The sequence below is a fragment of the Lutjanus erythropterus genome, chromosome 23, assembly GCF_056507025.1.
Source record: "Lutjanus erythropterus isolate fLutEry1 chromosome 23, fLutEry1.hap2, whole genome shotgun sequence".
Taxonomy (NCBI): Eukaryota; Metazoa; Chordata; class Actinopteri; order Lutjaniformes; family Lutjanidae; genus Lutjanus; species Lutjanus erythropterus.
In genome coordinates, this window is record NC_139339.1 from 6676996 (window position 1) to 6689219 (window position 12224).

At 39.7% G+C, this 12224-nt stretch overlaps 2 protein-coding genes across 2 annotated transcripts; one reads left to right on the plus strand and one right to left on the minus strand.

Annotated features, from left to right (window-relative positions):
• The first annotated feature begins 399 nt into the window (after positions 1-399).
• cdca9 (cell division cycle associated 9) lies at positions 400-2981 on the plus strand. The gene is made up of 10 exons (XM_084712390.1): positions 400-575; positions 647-778; positions 864-904; positions 983-1034; positions 1544-1611; positions 1725-1786; positions 1866-1949; positions 2046-2127; positions 2285-2371; positions 2739-2981. Exons 1-10 carry the CDS (start codon positions 464-466, stop codon positions 2781-2783), a joined length of 765 nt encoding a protein of 254 aa, XP_084568516.1. The 5' UTR covers positions 400-463; the 3' UTR covers positions 2784-2981.
• A 280-nt stretch (positions 2982-3261) lies between these two features.
• On the minus strand, positions 3262-8096 carry plin2 (perilipin 2). The gene is made up of 7 exons (XM_084712526.1): positions 7995-8096; positions 7098-7293; positions 6386-6468; positions 5835-6120; positions 4911-5089; positions 4029-4145; positions 3262-3882 (listed from the first exon to the last, which is right to left on the minus strand). Exons 1-7 carry the CDS (start codon positions 8061-8063, stop codon positions 3451-3453), a joined length of 1362 nt encoding a protein of 453 aa, XP_084568652.1. The 5' UTR covers positions 8064-8096; the 3' UTR covers positions 3262-3450.
• Between the last annotated feature and the right edge of the window lie 4128 nt (positions 8097-12224).

The window sequence follows — 12224 nt, forward strand, 5'->3', positions numbered from 1 at the left end:
CTATTTTCCACAGTGTCTTGGCACATTTCGAAGGCTTCAGAAATACACAGTTCCTTTACTTCAGTCTCAGATTTTCCACTTTCATTTCAACACTCTCCGAGGCCAGCTTTTGTCTCCTTTAGCCAATAGAAAGACCTAAATACTAACATCAAATACTGAGTTTTTAATCAGCTTGTTATTAACACTCATTTTAAATAAGTTGCTTGTACTTTGAGGTTGAAAAAGCTGGAGTTGGGTTCACTTAAACAAACCAAGTTCTTAGATGTTAAGCTTTTTTTCAGTGTCCCAAAAAGTAGCGACCCGTATCCTTCCGCCCAGCAACAGACCTGAGGACCTCATCACCGCGTTTCCATTAAGCGGATGGATATCTTCATTTAAAATTATGCGGTCACAGGTGCGTCATTAGGGAACCTGAGCTGTCTGTGTCACGCGGACTGAACCGCAGGAACAGCCGCACGTCGAGATGCCGGTGAGGCGGGCGAGAAACGCGGGAGGCCCGCAGAATAAAGCGCAGCTGAACCGGGAGCTGAGGCAGAACAGACTGGCTCTCTTCATCCAGCAGTTTGAGAAAGAAGGTTTGCAAGCGACCTCAGGTGAAATGTCAGGTTGCACAGCATCGGTCCTAAAAAATGTGCCCTTCTTGCAGCGCAGGAGCGCATGAACGAGCTGGAGGCCAAAATGGAGAACACGTTGGCAACAATAGACAGAGTCTTCAAAGTGGAGGTGATGAAGATGCCTCCTTCCCTTCAAAACACACTCATAGGGGATTTAATAAGCGGTGAGTCTTCCTCATTCATGAGTCACTTACCAGTTTTAATTTATATCATAAGTCACTCACCTTTCATCCTGTCTTCTGTGTGAAGAGGAGGAAATCTCAGCCAGTGAGGTGTCCATTGCCATGAAGGTGAGCGGGGTCAAATGTTTAAATTGCTTTTTCAGTTTTAAATAAAACATGACATGCATATTCTGTCATCTTTTGCAGAATGAGTCCCTAGAGATGCACCAACCTCTCAGGAGGGTGCCCAGTAAAAGAGGTGAGAAAATAGAGGGGGACAGGGGACTGTTGCAACACTTTTTTTGCATTTCTCCGTTTCTCAGACACCGTTTGGACCAGACCAACCAAATTTTTATGTATTAAACTTTCCATACCATGCCATTTTATGTGAAGATCAAAGGCCTGGCTTGAGTCAGTGTGCAGGTGTTAGTCTATTTGTGAGACAGGAAGAACAGGATAATTTGCAATGCAACACACTTTGATTAAATGTTTATTGTACAAGACAGTAAATAGTTTCTGTTTAAAAAATACTGTTGTGTGGTCTGTTTTTATATGGCTGCTAATCAGCCATGACGGGACATCATTTGCTACCTAGACACATGCTAACCATATCACTTAGAAGTCGACAAAGAATGATTGAAACTCAGTAAATTTTAATTAATTTAGACAAAAGTTTGGGACAGTATGACAAAAATGCACTGCAAGAAATGTGTCTCGTCTTCCTGGTGAGGAGAGGAGAATCATTTTCTGCGATTTTATTTTTTCAAGTGAAATCGATTGATTCTGCACCGGTTCAGTCGACACCAGGCCAGAGATCCTCATCGAAGAACTCTAAGGTAAGCAATGCAGCAGCTGATGTTGGCACGTGTGAAGGGGATAACTGGTTTTAGTGTGGACAGAATTTGTTTGTCACTGCGTTTCTTTTTATCTTTTTCCTCTATATTTTTAGGGAGGAAAGGGGACAAAAAGGACAAGAACATTAGTTGGTAGTAACAGCACTGGAAATCTCAGGTAAGATGGCAGGTTGTAAGGTGCTTTTAAGTGTTTAGTTGTGGTGAATAATGATACTTGATACTGCACTTTTTAACAGGAACTCCTCGGTCACTGTCAAAAGAACCCAAAGCCGCGTGACGAAGACAAACGACCACACTGCGCAGACCAAACCTAAACTCAGGTCTGTTTGTAGGGGACGACACATGCATGAGCAATTTAAAATGTAAAAAATGTGGATTTTTATGAGCTTTGAATTGTGAATCTTGTGCCGTCGCAGGTCTGTCGTCTCTACAGGTGATCTGCACTGTTCAGTGGCGGGCGCTGCTGCACACATCAGTGTCACCACAGCACGGGGACAGGTACCTCTCTACTTTATCCTTAGACACGTTACCCACTACCATAATTCAGGTTTAGTAGAATATATGCATCTTCCTTTACTGTTAAGGTTTAGTTTTAGATTTAGAAAATGCCACAAACTTGTATGTATGTTCTACATTTTGTTCTCTGCCTTCCTAGACTGTGTGCTTTTCTGAAGAGACCAAGAATGAAATTAACTTGGACTTGTTGGATGACGTGGCGTGGTGCCAGATACAGAAGCTTACGGTAACAAAAAGTCAATTTTTTTTTAATGCGACTCAGGAGCGTTTCTCATTTTCAGCTGCTAGTTAAAGGGTTTCACAGACTAGTTCAAAACCACTGACTGACACTGCATTATTTTAAACTAATCATTCATCTGTAGGCAGCTGTGTTTAAATTTACAGAACACATTTCCTTCAAGAAAGAGGTTAATCCAATCAAGACTGTGGCTCATTTGGAAACAACCTCTGTTGATTAACCATTTACCGATTGTATTTGAGATCTTTTTGACTAGAATCGATCAGTTATTAGGTTTAGATTTCCTGTGATCAGTCGACTACTTGTGAACGCCCAAATACGACCAGTAATGTTTCTCTGCAAACTGCATTTTCAGAGTCTGATGGAGTATCTGTCACGGCAGGGTCGCTGCCAGCGATGACGAGCACACATCCACTGTCGCAAGGAGTTTTTATACGCTTGGATTTCATGTCATTTGAAACTTTTTTTTTTTACAGTGGGACATTAATTAACAGAAGTTGGGTTTGATACTTATCAGACTGCTAACAGTACGAGTTGTGCTGTGGTAATCTTAAAGACTTTTAAAATATTTAATAAAGCTTATTTTGATAATGCTAAATGGTTGTCAGTATTACTTGAGTCTAGTCTGTGAAAATTAAAAATGACATATTAATTACTGCTTTCAAAATGTATTGAATTTACTTGGTTTGACCCTACAAAACATTAAGAGTTTGGCATTACTGTGTACATGAAGTGTGAGTGTTGCATCCCACTGCACACCATTTTATCGTTTAATTGTGGATAATTCTGCTCTTCGAGTCTAACAAACTTAATTTTACTACTTAATTTTTAAATTCCACTTTTCATGTGGAGGAAAAAAGACCCAGTAGACACAAATATCTATTTAAATGAAAGTTTATGTAGGAATAAGAACAGTAAATGTCTCTATTATAAAAATTAAGCACAGAATTGACAAATATCAATTTTTAGGTGATGTGATTACAGCAAGAACTAAACATTTAAATGTATAAAATAGCAGTTTGAAAAGGAACGATATGAAAAATTTCTGTCATTTAAATTCAACATTGTTACAAAGAAGTTGAATGCAGCGACTCCATCTCCACGGGCTCCTCTCCGTGTGGCTGTGTGGAGGCAGAGCTGGACGACGTAGCTCTTTCACTGCTCGCAGCTGAAGGCTCTGGAGCGACCCGGGGGTAGAACGGACCGACGAGCCAGTTGAGCGGCGTGTTGTTGACCAGGTAGTCCATGACGTTGTCCAGGGAGTCCTTCATTCTGCCCAGGTGGACTCTGCTGCTGCTCAGCACGCTGTCCGACAGGTCCCCCAGTCTGTTGGCCTTGCTGAAGTCAGTGTAGACCTGTGTGGCGGAGCGGCTGAGGGAGAGCGCCTCCTGCTGGATGTGGTTGGGGAGGCCCTGCAGGCCAGAGACGATGACCAGGCAGGTGGTCTGGAGCTGCTGGGTGAGGGAACGTGCCAGAGCCAAGGTGCGAGACTCAATTACCTGAGAGAAGCGGATAAAGACGCATCACTTAAACCTGTTATTGACTTGACATACATCCAGTTCAAAGAAACAGAATAAACAGTATTTTTGCTCGACACACTGAGTTTTGTTATCTCGTTGAATATTTGTCTTGTCCACGTCCTTACCTCCGCCTCGTGACCATTCTCCTGGGTTGGACCACTGGACTTCCACGCCACCAGAGAGCTCAGCTTGTCATTTACCATCTGGTTGGCCCCGTCAATATTCTTTCTGCCATATTCGATCTGGAAAAACAAACATTTCACATGTTTGTCTACAAGCAGTAAAACAAAATTGTCCTGTTTTACAACCCTTTTTAGAGCAGACTCTTAAAGAAATACTGCCTGCATGATATGAGGAGACTCTAATGTGGAATAACACTGTTCAATATTAAGATGACCTGTGATAAATACATGCATATTGTGTCTTACTTTAGTATTGAATTACCAGAGATACTTTGCTGCTAACAATTTTGATAAAAAATCTGCCTATGTAGATGTAATTATTAAATTTGCTGCAGTGAAAGATGTAAACAGTGTGCAAGGTGTGAAGATGTAGTCCTGTGTATTTCAACAAAGGAACAACCTTTGTGGCAATTAAAATATAGATTTCTGTATACGTGGTGTACTTGAATGCACCATTAAGTTCCTGTGTGTGTGTCAAACTCTGACACCAAAACACAGTACAGCCTCTCTGCATACTTTTTTTTATTATTTGATTATATTGGCACAAACATGTAGCCACCAGTCTGGTGAAAAGCCTTCTGAGATTTACTTGGAAAACAGAAAATCTTGGTATTTGGTACTTGGCGGTATTGATTTCTAACCCACTGGTGCACACAAATAAAATTGTTCGGACTGATTAAAATGATTTCCTCATTGCGTTTCAAGCAGACTTTTGCAATGTGTTTGTCGTGCATGTTCATATCAAGATGATAAAAATATGAGTTATCTGTCAGCTCTAATGCTGAAGTTGTATTGTTGTTTATATTAATGACTGAGGAGACCCACCAGGTCAACAGTAGAGTTGAGCTCAGAGATAAAATCCCTGCTTCGCTGCTTCGCGTCCTGGATTCTGGCCACGGCCCTGGTGTACGCCCGCTTCCTCAGCTTGGTGGAGAGGGAACCCAGACGGACGTAGTAGCTCGGCTCCTCCTCGTCAAAGCCACTTACGGTTTTTGCCTCCAGCTCTGTCACGAAAACATGAACAAACAACACACTGAATGATCGCTTTGTTCAAGATTCCTTATCTGTTTTTGCGTTTTAAAGTAGCTGCGGGCTTGAAAGCTGTGAAAATGTAATTTTTCTACTTGGCAGCGTCTCTAAACACAGTGGACAGGAATGTTTGCTACGCCACAGTTCAGTCCAAACAACAACCCTTTTCATGATGGAGAAAAACTGGCCACTAATGTATTGATTCTCAGCTGAGGATAATCCGATTAGTCCGGTTTTCTTGAAAACTGGACCAAGTCCATTATTAACAACATTTTTCAGCTTCCTGTTAATAACAGACCCCTGGTACAGCTGGTTACAGAACAAGCTTAATCTCTCCAGCCTTCCTCATTTGTATTTTGTTTACTTTAAAAATATTTGAGGAAAGAACAGTTGTTTAAAAAAAAACTGTACAAACAACCAGGAAAGTAAGATAAGACATTGGTTGAGCTCGGGTCATGCAACTAATCTCATTATTGCTTCTGATTATTTTCACAATCAATTTAGTCAGTATAAAAATAGTAAAAATGCTTGCCACAATGACCCAGAGTCCCTTATTATCATAAATTATAAAGAAAGCGAATAAATCCTTGCATTTAAGAAGCTGCAATCACCAAATGAAACTCAATAACTGAGCCAAGACATCCTAATGTTGGCGTTTGACTCTCTTGGTGTTACAGAAGTTTCAGGTGGTCTAACTGGTAGTTTCTGGCCTCCGCTCACCCAGCTCGTGCTCGGTCAGAGGCAGGTACTGCTCCACCAGACCCTCGGAGGTGCTGAGGGCGGTGTCCACTCCGCTGCTGACCAGCCGGGCCACTCTGCTCTCCAGCACCGTGCTGACGCTCCCGCTCACGACAGCCCTGGTCCTCTCCATCCCGTCCTGCACCGCGCCCCGAGTCTTTTCCACGGCGGTGGTCAGAGTGTCGGAGACGGTGTCCTTGGCGCCGGACACTCTGCCCGTCACCGCATCTTTAGCGGTGGTTACCGCACCCTTGGCACTGGAGACAATCTGGGCAGTGAAATGAGGGAGGAAACGGCGGTTGAGAAAGACGGGACATACCCACAGATAAACCTACATGGACTTTCAGCTACGACGTTGTGTAATTTAGCTTCTGCATCACAGCCATGACCTTTGATAGAAGGTCACTGTGCCAGCCAGCAGTTGATTTATTCATTTATTAATAGGTTAAGAAGGGAAATGGGTTCTGATCATTTTGCAGACTAGGGGGACGGCATCCCTGGTGCCAGCTACTGGCCACTAATCCAGTACATACCTGCTCAGATGGCTGGTGAAGAATCGGCAGGGTTTTCTCAATCTTGTCCAGACCTTTGCAGGCCAGGTCATTGGCAATGGCAACTGCAGACAACAAATAAAACAGCAATAAATAAATTAGGAATAAAAAAGACAACTTTACTCCAAAAAAAATACTGGCAAAAAAAAGTGAATAAATGTTCCTTTAAGTGACAGAATTGTACATAAAGTTTGTGTGGCTCAAATCAGTTTTATTATGAGAAAACAAAAACTGGGTGAAAGATCAAGTTGAGTAATCAATCCTGACTTGAACTTCCTGTTTCTCAAGCTCTGTGACTCAGCCTGTAACCATCCTCACAGTTTCAGTTCACTGGGTTTTGCTTTGACATCCTATAAACACTGCGGCCACGTCCGTCTGAGGGGTGGAACTAACAGAAATTAACTGATAAAAATGGATGTGAAATGGAAAAATACTGATGAACCACGAAGCGATTTGATGGAAACAGTCGTGCGATGAAAACAGAGCAATAGTTTTCCCTGGTCTAACATTCATCGTCCGTCAATCACGACTTATTTAAGGAAAGGTTGGGACTTCATCGCTCTGCTTTTCAATGTATCACCTGCATTTTTATCAGTTAATTTTCCCACTTCCATCCGTCACGCCTCTACAGTCGGATTCCGCAGGTTATCTAAAAAAAAAAAAAAAAAAATCCACATAGAAGGGGGTTCCTTACTCTGAGGCTCCAGCTTGTCGATGATGGGCGAGGCGGTGGTGAGGACCACGGAGGTGATGTTGCGGACTCCTTGTTCGGCAGCCTCACACACGGTCTTGATGTAGGGGTGGTTGTCCTTGGTGCTGGAGTACACGCTGGACACCAGGCCGTAGGTGGAGCTCACCAGAGGGAGGCTGGTCACCCTCTCCACCACATTCTGAGACAGAACACAACATTCAGATTCACTATTTAACTTCTTTACTAACTTCAATAATTCTGCTTCTATACCACTGAGTTTTTAAATAACAATAGAGTAATAAGAGAAAACTTTTTTTTCAGTGGTGGACAGTAACTAAGTACATTTACTCAAGTATTGTCCTTAAATCCACTTTTGAAGTACTTGTACTTGAGTATTTTCATTTTATGCTTCTTACTTTATTTTAAGATTTTACATACAAAACACGTGATCTGTTTATAAAATAGGATGCGCTGTTACAGATTAAACTACTACGACTAAAGTATATGAAATACTAAAATTAGCTCCACCTCTACATCAATAATAATGATCCAATGATAAAACTGGCAGCCACTTTATGAGTACTTTACTTTGGATACTTTAAGTAGATTTTTTGAATGAAGTATTTTTACTTGTATTTTTTTTAATGAGTATTTTTATAGTGTTATTGCTACTTTTACATAATAAATACTTGAATACTTCTACTTTTTTACAGTTAAATTTGTATGACAGTCAAATTTAAAGGCTAAACGTGTTCTTTTATTCCTGAATGTCGACATTATTTTGTAAAGTTAGTCCTTTATTGGCTTTTAAATCGATCAAAAGCATCACATCCATTATTGTTATTGCATTAACAGAATAAATAATCAATAAAAGTCTTTTTTTTTTTTTATCACACTCACCTGATTTGTGATAACTGCAGCTGCTGCCATGTCTGCTGAAAGAAAACCTACGGAGAGAAAACACAACATGAAACGTCTCTGTAAAAAATAAAATAAAATAAAAAATCCATATAAACGGGTGATTTACTTCCGTATCACAGGAGTCTGTCCTGATACTTCATGATATGCTAATAATAAAGGCTTAAATTAGATCGTAAACACACTGTTGATCAATGACAGATGAACTGTAGCTGTCAGTAACTTTAAAAAGACAAAAGTAAAGACTCACCGACAGTTTCTGATGTATCCAACTTGTCACTGAACTGACCGACACTGTGTCTGTGGAGCGACAGCGGCTTGGATTTATATTCTGCAGTTATCGCGAGACGTGGCGCGCCAGGGTGACGTCAGCCCCGGTAACGTATCTGGGTTAAAGGTAAAAGGGGTAAAAGTTTAGTCGGTGGGGAATTCCTGTGAAAGCAGCCATCACGAGGACCAGCTATGACACATTAATAGCGGTGTGATTTCTCAACATTTCATCAGGCGACATTTGAGGGTCAAAATATTATTATGATTTTTTTTTTTTCATGCCTTCAGGGCGTCTGGTTAAAAAGGATGTGTCAGTATATTTGAAAAACATCAGGTCATACATTAACCACAGCAGCCACGTTGATATGAAACACACTAATATAATTATAATAATAACTTCCTGTTCAATTTAATATAACAGAGCCTTTACATTACGCGTGCACTGAATAAGTTAGATTAATAAAAAAGGCAATCCTTTGCCACAATTTTCTTCAGTTCATAAACTCAACAACTGGAGATCGTCAGAGCTTAAATGATCAGAGTACGTTACAGTTTAGGGCTGCATTATCAACTCTTGATAATCAGTTAACTTTCTAAATTTAAAAAAAGTCTAAATTCTCTGATTTCAGCTTCTAAAATTTGAATATTTCCTGGTTTCTTTTTTCCTTTCTGACAGTGAACTGAATATCTTTGAGTCGTGGACAAAACAGGACACTTAAGGACATCATCCTGGGCTTTGGAAAACACTGATCAACATTTTTCATAATTTTCTTGCATTTTAAAACAACCATTAACAGATTAATCGAGAAAATAATCAACTATGAAAACAATCGTTAATTGCAGCTCTGTTACATTAAAATGATTTATTCAATAAATTAAAATATTTTCTGTAAATGCAATTCCTTGTGATATTAGATTAAAATGTCTGTGTTTTAGGGAGCCTCTGAGGGACTTTATTTCCCTCATTAATCAACAATTATGACTTTACTAAACGTGAAAGAAAATTCTACTGGCACTCGACATTTTTAAATCAGTAGAACCTCCTCTAATAACATTAATAGTAGCAGCCTATCAAAATTTGATTTGTAGGCTACACAAACTTGTTATTACTTATACAATTAAAATACATTTTATAATAATTGTGCACTTGATTGTCTGCTTGCTGTTTTTCCTAGACCTCTGCTGTCGGAGCTAATTATTAATTGTTAATACTAAAACCATAATAATAATCAATAATAACTGAATGCAGAGGCAATTAGACAACATGATAACAAGAAGATTTATAACCGAACCTTTGAGGGGAAACGTAATGCTGATGTGTCCCATGATGCATCTGAGTTTGACACCTCTGCTCTAATACAAAGCACTGGAGGATACATGTATTATGCTATTTTAATTTCATTTTTGCGCAACATTTAATAACTATTGACTGAGATAATAAAACAAGGGTTTTATGCAACTATATTTTGGCCCTGCTACAAAAAGGCCCCTAGATAATCGTCTGCTTTGTTAGTTTAAATTCAGCTTTGGGCACACAGGACTGAATGATGACGGACATTTATAGATCGATTATTCGTTTTTGTTGGCCACCTTGAGTTTCTTATTGGGGTTATGCTGCCGGGAAATCAAGGCCTCAAAATGAGTTTATATATTCGCTCTGTGTACATACACCAGCATTAGATTACATGCAACAAAGTCACAAAGATGGATAATTTGGTTAGAACTGAATAATTTTCAAAGTAAAAAAAGAATTTTGTTAGACTTGGACTGTATTTTCCTGCAGGATACAAATAAAGAGAATGCAAACTCGAACAACAGACCATTATCTTCCATAGACTGAAGTAACGGTGACCACAAAGTTTGTGCTAAAGAGCAAAATATTATGTTAACATAGATGGATTATGAGACGATGGGCCCCTGGGCACAGACATTTAAAAGGCCCCATCATCTCATGATGGAACAAGACACAGAGACTTGTGTTGTTTTGCCTCTTTTTGCACTTGTTTGTAATCATTTTGTGGTCATTTAGTTGTTTTTTGTAGTTGTTATGCATCCCCCTGTCCTTTTATCTCTCTTGTGGTTATTTTGTATCTTTTTGTTGATGTTGTTTTGTGTCTGTAATTGTCCTGTGTCTCTTTGAGGGCGTTTTGTAATGGTTGTTTTATTTCTGTCATAGGTTGGACGTCTCTGTAGGTCCATTTTGTGGTCAGTTTTTGTGTTTTGTGTCTCTTTGTAGCAATTACACATTTGCAGGTTAAGCCTATCGGGGCCCCTGACCTCCGGGGGCCCTGGGCCTGTGCCTGGTATGCCTGTTCAGTAATCCATCCAGGGATGAATATAAGTCTTTGGGGTTGTTCAGTAGAAGTCTGAAGGCACACAGACAAACTGTGACTTATAACGTATAGACGGTAAACATGCACTTAATCTTCTGAATGATGTCTTTAAAAAGTTCCCAGTTTATGGATTATATGTTTTTGATCATCCACTTGAGTTTCTACCACATATGAAAGTTTAGTTGACGATAATGGCGACCACAAAAACTCCCGCCAAGTTCATTATAATTCAAAATATTCTCCATGGAAGGAGGCCAGTGTAGCTGTACGCTCGCTCTCGTGCTATTTACGAGAACCACTCGCTGATATTTCAGAATTAATGCAAGAAATCTGACCAACCTAACACCTCGCGTAATACATTTCTGATGACTTAATTTAACGGGCTGAGCGGTACGTCAGTGATGAACAGGCCTGCGTTTGCCAGTAGCTCATCAGAGCCACATGTGTGACTCTGCTGGAGAACTTCGATATTCTCTCTATGTGTCAGTGCGTGTTTCTGTAAAGACTTTTGGTATGTGCTATTAAAAATGTAAATGAAGTGCTAATGCAGAACTTTGATGCTGCACATTTGGAAGCCATATGAGGAAACGTGGGCTTAGTTCAGATCCTCCATTTGGCGAACACATTGGGGTCCTGGATTCTGTAGATGAACCCCTCAGGGCCCATTTATCAGCGCTTGTATAACTCAAATAGACCCCATATGAAAATGTTGGCGGCAGTAAACCACAGACCATAATTTTTAATAACATTCTGTCTGAAGGAGAGGATTTTACCTTAATTCTGATTTATTTAAGAACAATATAACTAACTGAGTGACAATCCACTGCAACATACAGTACAGTATACGTAGCACCTCCGCGCTCAGATACCACGTTGCACTGGACATTGATCCGCTCATATTTTATTGTCCACGTCATATCCTTTTAATTGCCTTCAGCAGCCTTTATGTGAGTTGGTGGCAAGCAAAGTACAACCAAGAATTATGACTCATCAGGAATACATGATGAAATCCATAATAAAACTAATTATGTGCTTAAAGGATTATGATAGGATCAACATTTTTAAACCGGGAAATTGGAAAATGTAATGTTTTAGGGTCCAATTAGAGCATGACAGGAATAAAACCTGAGTTTTAGTGAACATGTGTTGAACGTGTTCAATACTGGGTATAATATGACTTGCCTCAAAACACCTGGACTCTGCTGCATGGGCTAGTTGAAGTAATTTTATGTTACTTATATAAGCAAAAATCCCAGACAAATCCCAGCTGAACTAGTTTTAAGGTTAGGGTTCACACATTTAGGCTGGGTTGCACTAACAAAGATTAATTTTTAAACCTGATTAAATCATGGTTTAATGTTAATGAAAGATTACAACTAAGCATGTCTTTAAACCTCAGTTTAATTTATTTTAAACCAGGATTAAATCACATTCTGCTACACTAAAACTTTAAACTCCAATTCAAAATGTAATTCAATACATTAAACATACGATTGAGGAGGTTTAACTTTTAAAACAGCTGGCTTTTTAGGATGAATTGCGCAAAATAATCAAGAGATTGGGACAGACTCAACACAACTGAGTTTTATGATGTGTCTCTTCTTTATTT